General features: G+C 34.0%; 1 protein-coding gene across 1 annotated transcript in view; it reads left to right on the forward strand.

The window, feature by feature from the left end:
- The window catches only part of LOC149805856 (guanylate cyclase 32E-like), a 112,340-nt gene that overhangs the window by 49,552 nt on the left and 46,222 nt on the right, over positions 1-16,566 (forward strand). Inside the window, exons 6-10 of the mRNA XM_089950581.1 lie at positions 6,653-6,807; positions 9,992-10,088; positions 10,936-11,005; positions 12,004-12,112; positions 14,129-14,461. Of these exons, the coding sequence (XP_089806707.1) occupies positions 6,653-6,807; positions 9,992-10,088; positions 10,936-11,005; positions 12,004-12,112; positions 14,129-14,461 (764 nt within the window). The remainder of the gene's footprint in view (positions 1-6,652; positions 6,808-9,991; positions 10,089-10,935; positions 11,006-12,003; positions 12,113-14,128; positions 14,462-16,566) is intronic.

A 16,566-nucleotide genomic window follows, 5' to 3' on the forward strand; every position in this document is an offset into this window, starting at 1 on the left:
CATAATTGTCCTTCTAAAATGAGACGTTGAAGACGTTTATAATGACAGATTAAGAAAAACCGAGAGAAAGATATATCCTTTGTCAGCTTTTGAGATTTTATTTTATAAAGGCTGCTCCAACGTTTATCATAGCACATTGTTTGCTCGTGCCGATCGAACATTAAATAAAATCATCCGTTACTAAAGAAGTTTTGGATTTATTTTAAAAAATGTCAATTAATATAATTTTTCTAAATTGGAAAGAAAGTATTATGTCATGAATGTCTTTCAAGTTTTATTCAACCTACGCCAATCTGCCATTAAATATGACAATCCTTAAAAGAAGAAATAAATACCTTTAAATATAAAAATACAGCAATGAAACTAGAATAGAACGCTACCAAATTTACGAGAAAACACTGCAACAACAACGCTTGTCAAATTTGTTCATGATGCCGATCGGCCATCAAATTTGGTTGTTATTGGTAATCTTTGAACAAGAAGCACTTAAAACAATTTCTTCTCTATTTCATCGAATGGATCTTAGAATGAAAGCTTTTCGCAGCCATTAAAATGAAGCCATTCCACACTCAGATATGGCCGCCTTTACGCAACTAGTAAAGCATTGTAGTGACGTCTTCTCAAAGCAACACGTAATTAAGAGAATCTGATCAACTTGAAGAATATGGATGCTGACACCAAAAGTCTTTAATTTGTTTTTTTTTTGTTGCATTGGCTCATTTCAAATATGGCTCCTGTGTCTAACAGTATCAAAAGGTGTTCAAATACTTGATTTTCATAAACCAACCAACAGAATGTAATAAATTGCACAGACAACCGCCGTCAGAACCCACGTGTAATTGATTTCATTATCGGAGTGGTGGTACTCACGTTGTATTCATCACGAGCTAGTAACGGAGTTGGTTACACATGTGACAGAAAACAGACTGGATTCAAACTATTTCATGTTTATACAAAAGATACCGATCTAATCTAAGTGACTTTTTCTAGCCCTCCCCCCATAAATACTATAACAATTATACCAAATTTGACATAAAGCATCGTTCTAACCGAGATTTATAGACAGACTTTTGCTACATTTTTCTACTCTTACGGTGGGAGTCAGGTGAGCAATCACAGACTGACTTCTGTCTCCGTTTTCATATTAGTTCACTCTTCATTGAACGGGGTTTGTTTGACGAGAATCAACGGTTTATCTGGCTGATTCAAAACACCTTTCAACATGAAACCTAGTACTGATGATAACAGAGATAGTTCTTCCTATTTCATGAAATATTCTTAACCCTTATCTGTAAAAACTGAATTTGTCAATAACACTATATCGGATTTCGGCTTGCGGAAAAATAATTCGTGCAACTGGTGTGGTACGCTAGATTCGAGTAATTTAATTTCGATCTATTTTTAATTTTTTTTGGGGGGAGTGGCGGTTTGGGTTTGCATTTATTAACCGTATAAAAAAAGAAATATTGGCAATATCCTTATTTCCAAGCATTACCCATTTGGTGGCAGTTGTTTTTGTACTCAATTTCAGTATCCAGATGGCGATAGGAAGTTTCGTACCAAGATGGTGGTGGTTTTGTATCTAAAGGACAGTGTTTTCTTGGTAACCGTGCATTGGAGGTTGATTATCCGAATATTCGTCAGAATAATTTTAAAAATCACACGGCTAATAGCAGTCTTTTGAAATTGCACTGGATGAAAAGGATCGTGTCAGTCAGGAAAACCCACAAACTAATTATATGAAATAAAAACAGACGAACAAAAGTGCAAACTGGTTTGAAATCAGTAAGATTTGGATTTAAATGTCGAAACTTGTTTTAAGATTTATAAATTGTATCTGTAACATCAAAATTTATACGCTTTTTGAATGTTCTTCATGACATTTGAAAATCTATTAGAAAAATACATGACTTAATTTAAATCGGGTAAAAATGCTCTTTACTTGGACACAAACAATGTTTTCTTTCCGATTGGATGAATATTGTTTCTTTTTTGTTTCGTTTAGGGTTGATTTTGTTCTAATAAGATTTTGTTCCGATGGGCCGTAACCGTTACATCTTGCATAGATGAGCTATGTACATTGCGTTATGATGTGAACTGCTATTTGTCTCCCATTACGATATTAGCGACATGTCTTGGTTGCCATGGTTTCGAAAGTAATTCCTGTCCGCTTTTCGTATCTGAAATGATCCGTGCCTCCCCTCCCGCCAAGACAAACTATAAAATACAAAAATATATAATATAGTTTATAGTACGAATCCTCTAATTGGCGGGTAGCAAACCTCTGAGGTACGAATATAATAGGAATCGTCGTGGATCCGTGTTCCTAAAAATGAATACAAAGTTTTACCAAATTATTACTCAGATGCATTTGCATGTAACTAATCAATTATCTCCATTTTAAAAATTCTTCATGCATTCCGTTCATCGTCATCAACATTATCATCGTCATCAACGAACACCTTGGATGCATTTGCCAATGATTTCAAATGACCTTTTTTAAAATAAATATCTGTGATAATTCAACTAAAATAAAGGGCATTCGTAAAGAAAATTCTCTTTACTGTACCAACACTTGACCCGGCGGAGTCATACCAAAGACTTTTAAAAACAACGGTACTAACAGCTGCCTCGCTAGGCGCTCAGCATTAAGAGGTTAGTGTTAGACTAGTCGGCCTGGTGTCAGGATAATGTGACTATGTGGGACATCATGCTACATGTCTGCGGCATGATGCACCAGTGTTAGACATCACTATAAACTGTCACGCTGCAGTCATCGTAGTGATATGACCGAAACATTGTTGAAGCTACGTTAAAAATGTAAATCACACACACACACTCACACAACAACATCAACACTCGATAAGTCCAATTTAGGATATCAAAACAAAGCCCCGCTGCTGTTGTGTATTGGTACGACCGTCAGCTATATATATATATATATATATATATATATATATATATATATATATATATATATATATATATATATATGGGACTGAACTGCATATGGTCTGTCAAACGGAAACCGTCTATAACTTATTTCCCTTAATACGGAAAAGTCCTCACTACCACATGCCTTCATCGTCACGTACTCAATTCTCAATCGAATGATACGCCTTTCATAAAAATCCTTTTTCACTGGTGTTCCTAGAGAAAATATCAGTCAGGGACAGATTTATCAATTGTTGAAAAGTTGATAGATAATTGTTCAACACAAGATTTGTTTTATCGTCAGGTAATATTATTGTGTACTAAGTGACTCCCAACCCTGGACTAGGGGAGCGCAAAAACCATAATTATCATCAAATATAAGTTCTACTGGGCATTAAGTATTTAGAAAAAATATTAGTGAATTTACAATACATTCTTCCACATTGTCCGTTGAGTCGTAACCGGTTATTGATTGGATAGCTTTTGAGTTGTTATAGTATTGATCAAGGAAACTAAAAACGGTTCCAGTGGTTGCTGAGAGTGTTCATATTTGGAAAGAATAAATGTATCTATGTGAACTTGACACCAACAGAGAGGTATTCCTTGAGGGACCGACTATTATATTTTCGTTGTTATGGTTGCTGGTTCTATTTTTTTAAAATATAACTTAATATTTTTTTAAAAAAATAATTGTATGGGGATATAATAAGCATTGTTGTACAAATCAGAGCGAGAACATTTTTTTCAAGCTATTTTGTGGCCAAAAATTTACCGCCCCCCCCCCCCCAATTAAAATGGTCTGTCCCTAAGTTTCATCATCATGTCCTCATATTATTGTCAAGCCATATCATCCCACCCATGCAAACTGGACAGCAGTACTATATATATAATCGCATTAGTCATCACCAAAGTCATCAAATGGCGGTCAGATATCTCAGAAGGAGATTTAGAGACATGCTATTATTTGCAGATTTGTGCCCTGTGATCACCAACGTCATCTAGTGTAACGTATCTTCGCGGTTGAATAAATGCTGTAACATGCAGTAATTTGCAATTCAAAATCTTTCCAGCGTTTCTCTCTCAACGTCATAGGGTCGGTTTAAGCTAGAACTGACTCTATGTATCTATCTATCTTTCTATCTTTCTATCTATCTATCTATCTATCTATCTGTTAGAGTGGTCTAAAGCGCTCTCCGTTACGGATCATTGCCGTCTCACCTCTGTCTGCGTGGGTTCGAGTTTCGAATTCAGCCAATGTGGGTATGTGAGAAAAAAACTTGCTGGTAGCTTCTCGTGGGTCGGTGGTTATTTCCGGTTTTTCCCAGGTTTCTTCCTCCACTATTAACACTGGCCGCCATGTATAGCCTATCGTGTGCTGAAAAAAATGGCGTTAAACCCTACAACAACAACAATCTATCTATCAGCGCCAGAGACTGATGAAGATATTTGTCAAAACAAAACCTTTCAATACATTGCAAAATTTTAAAACTTGTTTTTAATAAAATGAGTGCTTTCGACTTTTATCGAATCGGTTCCGAAGCAATTGCAGAAAACAAACGACAATACTATAACAGAAAAGAAAGCATTTGACTGAAACGATAATGTAGGTCTATATTAGGTCTAATGAGGTATTGTTCAAAAATTATATTTACCTATCAAAGATTAGCAAGTGCGCCATCTATTATTTATATTTACTGATTATTAACCAAATGGTGCTGATCAGAAAAGCAATATGTCCTCCACGGCGGGTCATCTAGAAAATCTTGTTATCACTACTTCACCTGAATGGATGGTCATTATTTATATGGGTTTTTCTCTAAAAGACTTCTTATGATGTCTGTTTGGTCTGAAATAAAAATCCTGTCAAATGACATTGAATATGGTGGCGCTATACAGTTTCGTATTTTGCATAAGGGTTAGGATTTTAAAGAAAAAGAATGTCCCCGGCTTTCCTCACTGGTTATACTGGCTATTTAAAAAAGACCTTGTATATCTTAGGTATAATGCAAAGAACCTTTAATTCCCTTTATTTTGGTGTATGATTGATGGGTGTACTATGGGTTATAGAGTATACAGCTTGGCCTTACTTCAAATGTGCACCTTTCAAAAAAGTGCTAGCTCTACTTGGTCATTTTCACTTCCTGAACTTCAGAGGTAAATTGTATAAAAAAAAGAGCCGATAACTTTTTTTACATTTTATATATTTGGTAATTCATTCATTGCACTTTCAGAAGCTGGTATTGTCTAGTCTGGCAAAATTCATTTTCCCTATTTCAATAGCTGCTATGTATAGTGTACTTTAGACTAATTCAGACTGATTTTTTAACACAAGGGAGCAGTCATTTTAGTCAGCAGTGTGCTTAAAACATGTAAAATTTCCAAAAGTACAATATCCAAAAGAAATATCATCCACATTACATTAATGTAGCATAGAGGTATGCAAACATTCTCTCCACTCTGCATGTTTTAAATGCGAACTACTTCACCTTACATACGTCACTCTCTCAAAAGTACATATTATCTGGTGAGCGCCACCTATGGCCGTCAGGGCAGCCATTTTAAAAGTCAAAGTCACATTATCACTACTCATCCTAAATGGAATATCATGTCGGCACCATAGGACTTTTTATGATGTCTAGTTAGTTTTGAATGAAAATATTGCCACCTGGACAGCCAAAATGGCCATCACGGTAGCCATCTTTAAAGTCTTGTTATCGCTACTCCACTTGAACGGATGGTCGCATAAACATAAGGTTCTCACTGAAACATTTGATGTCTATTTGATCTAGCATCTAATATGACCACTACCGCCGCCATCTTAAACATTTTGTTAGATGCATTTCTATTTGGCCTGAAAGGAAAGTCATATTATAATATATGAGAGTTTCACCGAATGACTTTTTGTGGTATTTACTTGATCTTAAACGAAACATGTGCAGATCTGATATTCAGCATGGTAGCTTTGTGGAAAATCGTGTCGCTTTTCTTCCTAAATGGAAAGTCATATAAACATTTTGTTTTCACCAGGACACTTTTAACGTTTAGTTGATAATAAATAAAAATGATACCGATTTGACATCCAGTATGGCCACCACGGATGCCATTTGAAAATGTTTTTATTGCTACTCCTCCTAAATGGAGCGTCATATCCACACGGAATTTTCACTAGGAGACTAATTATGATGTCAAGTTGCATATGCTGATATTTTTGTTACTAATTCTACTGAATCGGTTGTCATATCGACATGGGGTTTACACCAGTAATATTCTAATGGTGTACAGTTTGTCTTAAAATCAATGGTACGTATGTTAGATATAATACGGCTCTAAAAAATGGCTAATTTTGAAGATCTTTGCGCTCAAGCATATCAGAGATAGTTTCAATATTCAGCAGTTAAAAAGAAGAAATTCACTTATATTAAATTCCTGGATATTTTTTTTCGGACAGTAGAACGCAAGTCCGTTTGAGGGACTCTTGATAAATTATAAAATGGTGTAAATGTAGATTATGACTGTATCCCGGATAATTAATTGCACCTGTAATAAAACAGAAACAAGAAGAAGAATAATAATATATATATATATATATATATATATATATATATATATATATATATATATATATATATATATATATATATATATATATATATATATATATATATATATATATATATATATATATATTGAAAATGAAATAACTTACATTGTATTTCAGGCGTGCTTGGTTACGAGATATTTGTGGATGAACAGGGGGACTCAGAGGGAAACTACACACTGCTGGCCTTGAAGAAACAGGGATTAACTCTACCCAGGCTACAGCGGGTTGGTAACTTCACCATGGTGATAGGTGACTACAACAATGGAATACCGGTAAGGACTTCCCCATGTCACTTGGCAAAGAGAAAAGATTAAGAAAGATTTTATTTTGTTATGTATTACGCTTTGCTCCAGTCTCCATATAACTTGCGGGACTGTGCATTGGGCCTATTCTACATCCATGAACGCGGGGGGGGGGGGGTATAATTTAAAGAAGTTAATCGATCGGTAAAATATATTAAGCATAATCGTTGCTGCAAAATGGAAAATAGCAATCTAATATTTGCATAAAAAATGGAATAATCTCTTTTAACAGACTTACCAGTGAATCTTTTCTAAATTTTCTTTTCTACAGATGCATTTCTCGAAGATGGTATAATCCACGTACACAGAACAAATTGCTGTGAAGAATTCTTTAGATATTAAGTGGGCTGGGTAATTTACTCTTTTAACCAGCGTTAGTTTTCATAAAAAATAAATCCTTTTTTGTTGCTTTTACGGTTTCTTTGTCTCTGATGTATCAAACATAATATATCAAATTTAATTATCAAACATAATGTATCAAACATAATGTATCAAATTTAATTATCAAACATAATGTATCAAACATAATTATCAAACATAATGTATCAAACATAAAATGTATCAAACTTAATTAACAAACGAAATGTATCAAACTTAATTATCAAACCTTGATAAATGTGAAAGTGATGGATCGCTGTGACTCTACTTATTGTCAAGATAACTCGCTTCGATCCCTCATTCAGGGTAGTAGTCAGGAAGTACGTGGAAGAGTATTTTAGATCGTGTGAAAAAGATTAAACAAACCCAACACTTTAGATTAACTTATAAATTAGCTAAAGAGTTTCATTTTGGTTATAATATTTTGACATACACAAAAGTGAAAAGTCTTGGATGCAGGCGTTAGACATAATTCCTTTAATATTTTTCTGACAAATATTCACGTCGGTGTACTAAGCATTACTTGTGCAGAGAAAACTGTTATAATGCAACATTGCTAGATTTCGCTGACTTTTCTTTTTAGATCCTATCGGAGCATTTTCCCTCTTTTTCGCGAATACAAAAAAATCGTATGCAGACCCAGATATTTTCTATTTGCTCATGGCAATTGACAAGAATCCGTTACGAATACTGCTCCAGTGTGTATAAAAACAGGAAAGTATCAATCCATTACAAATACAAATTTACAAGCTACTTTCATGAACAGTATATTTGTTAGTCTGGCTATGTTTAATTGACCTTTTCTTAGTATCCGGAAATATTACTCTTTGTGGGACGAAATTTTGTGCGGTTTGTTTTGTATTATATTGTTTTATTCAAGAATGGGAAATCAATCCGTCTTACTCTGATTTATTTTTCTGAGTGAACAAGACAAATTGAAATTTCTCCGATTTCCTTTAGATGCTATTGATGTTTCTTTGTTCTCCCAAAGTAAACAAAAATATCCGTCGATTTCTACATCATTATATATGCACGCATGAATGGGGTTTAGTGACACGTCAGGACAATATTGGCTTTATTGTGTCGACTATATACGTAAGTTCTGTAAATCTAAACGTAAACAAACTGCTAACAACCTTTATAACATAATCCCTTGCAGACAATATGTATGTGTAAAGATCAATTACATATCAACACAATCATGGGCATACAAATACTGGTTTAAACTCCCAAAACCACAATGGTAAGAACTGGAGAAAAATGAATTGGAAGGTAGACACGGAACGAATTTTCTTATATATATATATATATATATATATATATATATATATATATATATATATATATATATATATTGTTACATTTCTTATAAAAACAGTAACATGCGCTGCTATAAAACACGCAAAAAACGGTAAAGATGCTAAACAAAATTAAAATGTAAATAGAATGAAAGATAACGTTTAAAGGCAAAATCCGTAAAACAGCGTCAAACTTTTTTAAAAATGTAATCAACATTCTTTTAGAAAATGCAAAGTTTTGAATACATTGTGCAAAACCAGACCAGAACTGCGAAATGAAAGACAACAATGTCTTTGATAGTCATTAAGTTCAGAATCAAAAGTTTTGTATTCCTTTTCTAAGAAAAGTTTATTTATGCGGGTATTTCTGATAGCCTTGTTTCAAATTGACACAGTTTATACTCACCCAAGGAATATACATGAAACTCAATAAAACCTGTTAGAACTTGCCGCACATAACTCTTTAATTATCTTGGCGTTCTCATCTGGTTTCTTGAACGAAAGTTATTTCAAACGCCCATCTCATGTGTCAGTCTAATATTATTTCCTATAATGATTTCAATTTAATTAAGATTCTTCCCAATTGAAGTCTTACAGTCTGAAAATGGTGCAATTATTATTTGATAAGTAATAAATGTTCTAATTTGGATATAATCTAACTTATAATTGACCCAGTATTTAAATTTGTAAAAAATATCAGGATATTTAAATAAACGCGTAAATCATTCTCTTGAATATTTATGTCAGCCACCCGTTTTAGGTAAGCGCTTAGAGTTCTATGGTACCTACGTAATTGCACGTATTGAGTACGTTGGAATAGGGTAGGTTCCTAAACGAGGTCCGATTAACAGATTGTACAAAACGCACGATGATCCTGTGTTGTGTTCCAGATATATTTAAATCGACTACAACGATAAAAGAGATTAAAAAGAAATAATTGAAAATCGTCAAAGTGTTTTCGGCTGCGCTTTTTCCGCTTTCGTCCCAAAGGAGAAATTTTTCTTCTACGTGTAAAACTTAAAAGTTAAAGATGGAAGGGATAAAAATATCAGTCTTCAACATAAAGCAAAAGTGGTGAATCTCTCAAACGTTCATTTAGACTAAACAACAACAACAAAAATTTCATAAGCGGACAGAGTGGAAAGATCTTAGATTGTTTGTAAACCTGACTCCAATTCTGTATCGCTTTTAATGTATGCACGTTTTGACAAATTTCAGATCAAGTAGATAAAATAATCGTGCCGTTTCGTGTCTGTGGAAATGCGTAGAAGCTAAGCGATAACTTTGGCTCAGTAACAGACATACCATCCTATTTGAATCATTATTACCAAAGGTTGTTCTTTGTGGGGGTAGGAGTGCTTATCTTATTATTCTTTTCTTGATTTTGTTCTTATTTTCTGATATTATCTGTCATAACTGTGTAAGATATTTTATAACTCGATGTATGTTCCCTTTCCACTCCAGTTTCACTGTTTCAGGATCTACACGTAGATGGGATAGAATGGGCACTTGGCGAACCACCTGCCGACGAGCCTATATGTGGTTTTGGTAATGAGAAATGCATAAAGGAATTTGGTAAGTAACATTAAGGTCAGAGGTATTAATGTGTAATTATTCAGACATAATGATTTTAATTTTAATGCCTTCTACACTCAATCTTTCATCGAAACAATAGTTGTAGTTCGCAATAATATGTCAACCATTGCATTAACTATAGGTAAATATTGGTTTATTTGTATAATTTCAATTCTAATGCTCTCAAATTTAAATGGAGAAAGTAAAACAACCGGGTTATTCAGAAAAAACTTTCTTTATCTGTATAATTTTGAAACCCAGACAGTTTCTTTTGCGGCTCATTTAGTCAACCAAACTGTGCTTTCAACGGCATAAAATACAAAATAGGACTCAAGTCGATTCTAACACTGGCACAAAAGCTTATACATGCACGCACTCAGAAGAAAACAGAGTAAAAGAATAATTTTGTGCTTTAATAGGCATAGTCTTGTTATGAAATAATAGCGAATTTAAGCTTTGCTGGGGATAAATAGACGAAGTACTGTATTTCATATATACACCGATGTTTCTGATTCTTAGCAATGATGACAATTAGTTGGAGACAATGACGACATTACTTTACAGTTTTAAGAGATGCGAATGTTGCATAACAATTTACACAATTCCTGTCAGGAGACTTTCATAAACATGTTACCGACTTTGAGTGACTTTACATGTTTCAAAACGTTTCTGGATTTCATTGTATGATTTACACGAACATTAATTTTGATAGACGTTTCATTACATTATTCATTTCCTTTGTTTTCCATTTTCTTAGTTACCATAAAAAAATCTTGTTGAGGTACCGCGATGTTTCCGTTACGAATAGCCTAAGTGTCAACTCTGGATTTTCATTTGTCAATTACAGATTGGAAACCAGTGACCATTGGCGGAATAACAAGTGCTGTGGTCATTGTCGCACTAGTGTTTATTGTAAGGTAGGTTTTTAAAAAACAACAACTGATTTTCGACGGCCTTATGCACTTAAAGAAAAGAGAACATATCAGTGTTGTAAATATTGATCTAATATGTATCTATTTATCATTATTACTCAGTAATTTCGCACATCCATTGAGTTGTCAACAATTTACATAATCATTTAATTTGATTGAATGAACAGTACTGGGCAAAAAAGTAATGTTTATAAATGCCTGCACCTATAGTATCATAAATGTTCTCACTTTAGTACTGGCATGTACCAGCACCAACAAAATCACTGTAATACCATAATGTACCATAATGTACCAAAGCCAGCAAAATGTTTTCAATGTAACACCGCAATATATCAAAGCAAGAAAAATGTTTTCACTGTAACACCACATTGTATCAAAGCCAGCAAAATGTTTTCACTGCAATTTTGCAATGTATCAGAACCAGCGAATAGTACTCATTATAACTGATATGCAGAGATCTGGTTCTACACATTTCAGTCATGAAACAATTTTGAAGTTCTACAATATTGACCGTGAGGCGTTTTGTCAGAATCCGACACTTATTATAAGTGTAATCTTTGGAAAGGCTAACTATCATATGAACCTCTCTCTACAGAAGAGTACACGTCTTTAGGAACATGGGAAAATATAGTTAAATCTGATATTTTAATAGAAGCAATTAGAAGGCATTTATTTTTTATTTAATTGTTCTAGATTTCTTGTTTCAGTCTTCAAGGTTCTTCCAGTTACCAAAGTATCTTTATTTTTATAAGTTCCATTGATATTTATATTCTGATGATACTCTGAATAAAAGAACGTGCATATTTTTTAGCGTCCCACTTTCTAAACGTTTCTTCGCGGATACATAGAAATAAGTGAAACGGTCCAATGAAAACATCAAGAATCCACACGAAATGGATGAAATATTTACTGGCATAAATGTTTTGAAAAACGACTTAAATATAGGTGAGATTTATTTATTGTATATATTTGACATTTTTGAGGCATTATCTGTACGAGAAGAAGCTGGAGAGGTTATTGTGGAAAGTGGATTATAAAGACATCGTGCTGGTGGATTCTGTTGAGGAGATCATTGCCCCAACACGACGCAAGGTTAGATATGGTCCGTGTATAAACCGTTTTCGTGCCGTTTTGGAGAGAAAATTTTATTTTGGTAATAAATAATAGTATTAGATTGCAGCTGATACCAAAGGCAAGTTACATGGAAAATGAAGTTTTGTTTTGCTAGTATCGATGTTTTTTTTTTAGGGACTACTGACATTTTTTGTTTCATTAGTACTGCGTGTACTCTTGGAAATTGTTCTTCTTAAAAGATGTGGTTTGACTATCTCCGTTACACGATGAACATTCGCTTCGACCACTAATGGACACATGCATAAAAAGCTTCTATGTTACAAAATATTAACAAATTTAATTTTAACAAATAATTTAAACTGCAAGTTATCTTTCTACACGTCTACATATCAAGCATATGAAAGACAATGCTTGATATTCGGAAGTTACCAGCTTTGTTTCTCTCATTCTGTATAAAATTTGTGGACCATAACATTATGGACACTAATTGCCAAGGTAACCAACTGCTTCAATAATTAATTTCTGCTCTTAATGTAAATAACCCTTTCAATGCCTTTGAAAGGGTCCTCAATAATCCCGAAGTAGTATTTTAGTCCAAAACGTCAATCAGCACTTTGTTATTCCAGTGAATAATTTAAATAAATAATTTATCTCAAATTATATCTGAACACAACTATAAACTCTGATCACAGATTTCCAAAGACTGATGCTAAACAGGAGTGAAGACTTTGTTTACAAAACCTCTATTTATGTACTACTAACTGTCACCTGACATATGATGCAAGAGAATATTATGAAAAACTGACTATTTGTAATTCAAGAATTCACTAACTTGTAAACAAGGTAGAGTTCTTGAACTTAAATACGAGTAAACATCTTGTTTGCTTCTTAGAATCACGACAACAGTAAGGTAGGCATAACTCTAGTATGTCACAAAGAGCCAAGTCGCCAGGGTTACATAATGTTACATATTGTTCCTCATCATGTGGGAACTGTCCCCACAAACCGGATTAAACTATAGAAAAAAAGTAAATACTTATAGCTACAATAGCTTATATTGTTTAAACCAATGTTATTGTCACAATAGGGTACAACGTGATTTAGCACAGTTCTAACAACCAAAATTAGATCTCTCCCTACATGATAGAATTACTTCAACAAATAAAACATGACAAAACAACAACAACAATACTAATACTAATACTAATACTAATACTAATAATAATGAAAAAGGAGCGGAGAGAGAGGGGGAGATGCATGCACAGTGAAAATAATCACGATTTGAGTAAGTTACTGAATTTGTCTTTTAGTGGTTATATATTTGCATATAAGACGTAAAATTCTGTTTTTCATTTGAATCGCTTATAGCTTACATAAATAAATTGCTTTAAGTTTGCTAACTTAAATTTGTTTCTTGCTTTTGAGCTAAAATGACGAGTCTTTAAAAATTGATTCGTATTGTTACATTGGACAAGATGTTTCTGAAGTAATCGCACTGTGGCTAAATAATAGAGCTTGGGCGGTTATTTTTCTACGATTTGTTCCAGAATCTTTGTTAGGTTTCGGTCACTGACTCCAACGGACAGAAGATAAGATTCATTTATACCTGTATATCTTATATCATCAACATTACAAAATTCTGTCTGTTGTTGTTATTCCATAGCTATTGGTTGTACAATCAGTTTCTCTGAAAGAAGCCAAAACTTTATAAAAATTGCTCGCAATGCTCCTGGCTTAATTGAGGCCATATTTAGAGTACTGATTTTTTTCTCCATCCTCTCAAATGTGTAAACTTGTTAACTGCGAGCATTAGAAGATTGTAACAAAAATTATTATGTGATATTTAAATAGATATATAGCAAGATGTTCACCTTGAGGGTCTGAAATTTGGTAGTGGCGTAAATATCCTATCTTTCACATTAATAGACCCAAGTCTTCCTGAATATTGATTCATGCAGAGTTCGATAAATGCAAGTAAAAAGACTTTTATTATCAATGATTAATTAGCAAAAATTGTGTATTTTTATTATCAAGCAAAGAAGATCTCATCCATGGAAGTTCTTACTGTCTTACGAGAACGAGTCAGAGAGAACAACCTTGCTGGGAGACACAAGGCATCAGAAGGAGCAGTCGGCTGGCGAGGGTGAACCCACCGGCAAACGCATCACAATAGGATCCTACAAAGGGAACATTGTGACGGTCAAGCACATATTGAAGAAACATGTAGAAATCAACAGGAGCCTGAAGAAGCAACTGCAGATCAGGAAGGAACTCAACCATGATAACATCAACCGATTCATAGGGGCTTGCATGGAGCCCCCGCATATATACATCCTGACGCAATACTGTCAGAGGGGAAGTCTCGAGGTCAGTTGGAAGTATAATGATCAATACGGTCAAATCGTGATATATTCCTTTCACATACTGTAAATCACTCTAGGTTGCTTCCAAACGTCCACACTGATACTGTGTTACAATTTAAAAGAATTGGGTAGTCAACATAAATAGTTAACGCCTGAAATGTTTCTCCATCACCGTAATTTTTGTTTCTGACTAGGTTTGTTAGATCATGCAGTAAATGATATCGCCTGATGTTGTCAATACATCAGAATTAGAAAATGTTTTGATCTTTAAGTATATAAAATGTGCATAGCCATATAAACAGTTTGAACATGATGTGTTTGTAAAATAAATGTATCTACAAGTATTTATATGTCTACATAAAGATTTATCTAGGAGGAAGAAAGGCAGGCAATGGTCAATGTTTTATGATGTATCTTAATTTCATTAAAAATGAACGTATTTAGCTAGTATGAAATTGTACCTTTGACTAAGAAAAATCGAGAGATTGAAATTTGTGTTACAAAACAACATTATTACATTGGTTAAATCTCTCTTCCCTGCATATATTTCTTTAATAACCTAATCCTACAACAAAATTAGATGATGCTGTTCGACAACGAGTGAGTATTATTCTAAATTTGACATTTGCAATTGTACGTAAGAATGTTTCGAACTCAGAAGTGATTTTGTACACAGCATAATAAGCCAGTTTGCTAGAAGCGACTAGGGTATGCATCCATGATTGCACACACTGGTAATATAACCTTTGTTCGATTAAACTTTGCGGTATCAGTACATTGTACCGATTAAGTCCTAAATATAACAGACCTAATTCACCTAGTTCAAGTTTTAATTATAGTAAGACCAGTTTTCAATACTGTAAGTATGTAATACCTGGATTAGCATCATTTGTCAACATTGACTATATTTTAGATAACGATGTATCAGGACTAGAGAGGATTCCTTACAAATATTTCATCTTTTATTCTTTTCATACCATTTTCAATGGTAATACAGTATGACCTATCAATAATGACAGAAAGCTCATTTTGATCGGTGAAGGGAAGTTCAACCAGAGATTTAGGCATAATCCAAAAGCATTAGTCTTAATATCTTAACAGATAATTTTGACATTCCTAGCTCAGTTAAATCATTTGTTCTATCGATTTGTATTTAACTAGTTAGGGACCGTGTCTCCATTTTTAAAAATAACAACGCAAGGAGTAAATTACTTGAATTTTCTTTCCGTTAAAAACAATGATACTTACCGTTTCAAATTATGATCAGCTTGTCTGCAGTGCATTATTCAGCCGTCCTATCCATGGTATTTTAATTTACACGAGCAAACTAACCAATGAGATTACCGGCGAAATCGTTTTCTCCAGTACAGTTTCCATCATCTAACTTTCTGTTGAATTCTGCCATCACAAGCTGATTTTTGGTACACGCTTCGGAGCTCATACTTTTTCAGAATATATCACATTGCTGCCTTAAAGATAATTAACCCCTAAATCATCTAAACCTCATCACATCATCTCTGCGGATTATAACATGAAAACCTCGACTGTATCCTCCTATTGTTCCCTATTCTTGCATGAAAATCCGATCGAAAACGAGGGCAAGGGATTCAGTCAAAATATGACGGTTCAGATGAGTTACGTTGTGACGTCATTTGTATATTATGACAACTGATCACGTGTACCTTATAACTTCATCGACCTTGAATTTCTTCACTGAAAGTAAAGATTTAATCAAGCTTTTTTTTCTTAGGCATGTTAAAAAGACTGTACCAAAGATGCATTTATAGGCGCAAGCATAACAGTAAATGCTATCTAAATTTGTGTCATCAAGCTTTCCGAGTACTGTTTTATCCAGGTTACATTTCACCGCCGCATTTACAGCATTGTGGCTATCATGTCATGCAACAAACGGCAGGTTTCTCACTGTGAGGAGTGTAAATTAGCTGCGTTTGTTTTACAAATCAGCCTGAATATGTTGATCTCTTTTGTTGCGAAAGCGCTCCGGTGGCCTAGTTGTTAGAGCTGCCGCCCCGGATGCGGGAGGTCGTGGGTTCGAACACTGGCCGAGTCATACCAAATACTTCTAAAAATGGTACTAACAGCTGCCTC

Source organism: Sinohyriopsis cumingii, chromosome 2, assembly GCF_028554795.1.
Source record: "Sinohyriopsis cumingii isolate HCF-2022 chromosome 2, ASM2855479v2, whole genome shotgun sequence".
Taxonomy (NCBI): Eukaryota; Metazoa; Mollusca; class Bivalvia; order Unionida; family Unionidae; genus Sinohyriopsis; species Sinohyriopsis cumingii.